This window comes from Acanthisitta chloris, unplaced genomic scaffold (genome assembly GCF_000695815.1).
Source record: "Acanthisitta chloris isolate BGI_N310 unplaced genomic scaffold, ASM69581v1 scaffold2825, whole genome shotgun sequence".
In the NCBI taxonomy this organism is placed as follows: Eukaryota; Metazoa; Chordata; class Aves; order Passeriformes; family Acanthisittidae; genus Acanthisitta; species Acanthisitta chloris.
In genome coordinates this window covers 13,291-14,348 of record NW_008671958.1, presented here as the reverse complement: position 1 = coordinate 14,348, position 1,058 = coordinate 13,291, and the positions used below count along the sequence as shown (strand labels likewise).

The 1,058-nt window shown below is 48.0% G+C and overlaps 1 protein-coding gene across 1 annotated transcript in view; it reads right to left on the bottom strand.

Moving 5' to 3' along the window:
• The window catches only part of PMEPA1 (prostate transmembrane protein, androgen induced 1), a 7,476-nt gene that overhangs the window by 6,325 nt on the left and 93 nt on the right, over positions 1-1,058 (bottom strand). The window contains 1 exon segment of the mRNA XM_009074305.1: positions 1,004-1,058. This exon segment is cut by the window's right edge and continues 27 nt beyond it. Within this exon segment, the coding sequence (XP_009072553.1) occupies positions 1,004-1,058 (55 nt within the window).

The following is a 1,058-nucleotide window of genomic DNA, read 5'->3' as shown; positions in this document are numbered from 1 at the left end:
TTCCTGGCACTCTGATTTCGAAAAATAGAGAAAAAAAAGGGAAAATAGAAGCAAAAAATAAAGCAAGCAACCCCAATATTTGATCTGTTTCCTGCAGCAAGTGTGGATTTGATTCAGGAGAGCACAGCCCCACACAGCCCACCCCACAGCAGACTGTGGAGGAGAGGGCACAGAGCAGTGACCTCGAGGAAACTCTGCTGTTTCAAGAGCTCTAAGATCCTTCAGGGTGAATACTAAAAAAGAAGTATCAGTACAAGATATCCCTGCACTGCAGACAGAGCCATGTCAGCAGTGGTGAATAGTACACGCTCACCCTCCAAGAAAATGTGATGTCTTTTCTCTATACATCCTTCAAGTCTCTGAGCTGCTGCATTTGAGGAAACTGCATGAACCAACATCTGCCTCGAGGCTGGAGAGGTTTCCCCTCAAATCCCTGTCAGAGGTACAATTAACACGTTTCTCCTCAGGCTTTTATGAAGCAGGGAGCCTGGTTACAGAGAACCTCTCACACATCCCCTTGGAGAGAATTCTGCTTGTCTGCCTGACAAGTGCTTTCTGACCCTTCCACCAGCAGCACTGGTAAAAACCAGAGCAAGTCAGTCAGGATTTCCTATTCTCTGCCAGGATTTCCTATTCTCTGCAAGGCAGACATGAAGTTTTTATACAGTCATTTGAGACTCTAACTGGAGCCAAAGGACACAACAGTTTGGGGCTGCTAAAGACAAGGCATATGCACCCCAACCAGCTGAGGGTACGTGGTGTTTTCAGGAACAGGACAAGCCAACTGCAGCTTTGTGCAGTTATTTTACTGATGTAAAGTCCAAATTGCATAGCTCAGGGCAAAAGCAGAGGCTATGGCTGTCCATACACTGCCACCTACAGCACCCTAAAGAGCCAGAGCATCCCTAAAAGGCTCCCCCACCCCCAATAACTGAGACAGATGATGATGCCAGGACCAAACACAACTTGGCATTTGTGGCTGGAAGGGCAGGGAGTGACTTACTGATGAGAGGTTCTCGTCTCGCCGCCTGCCCTGGCTGTGTCGGCTGATGAAGGAT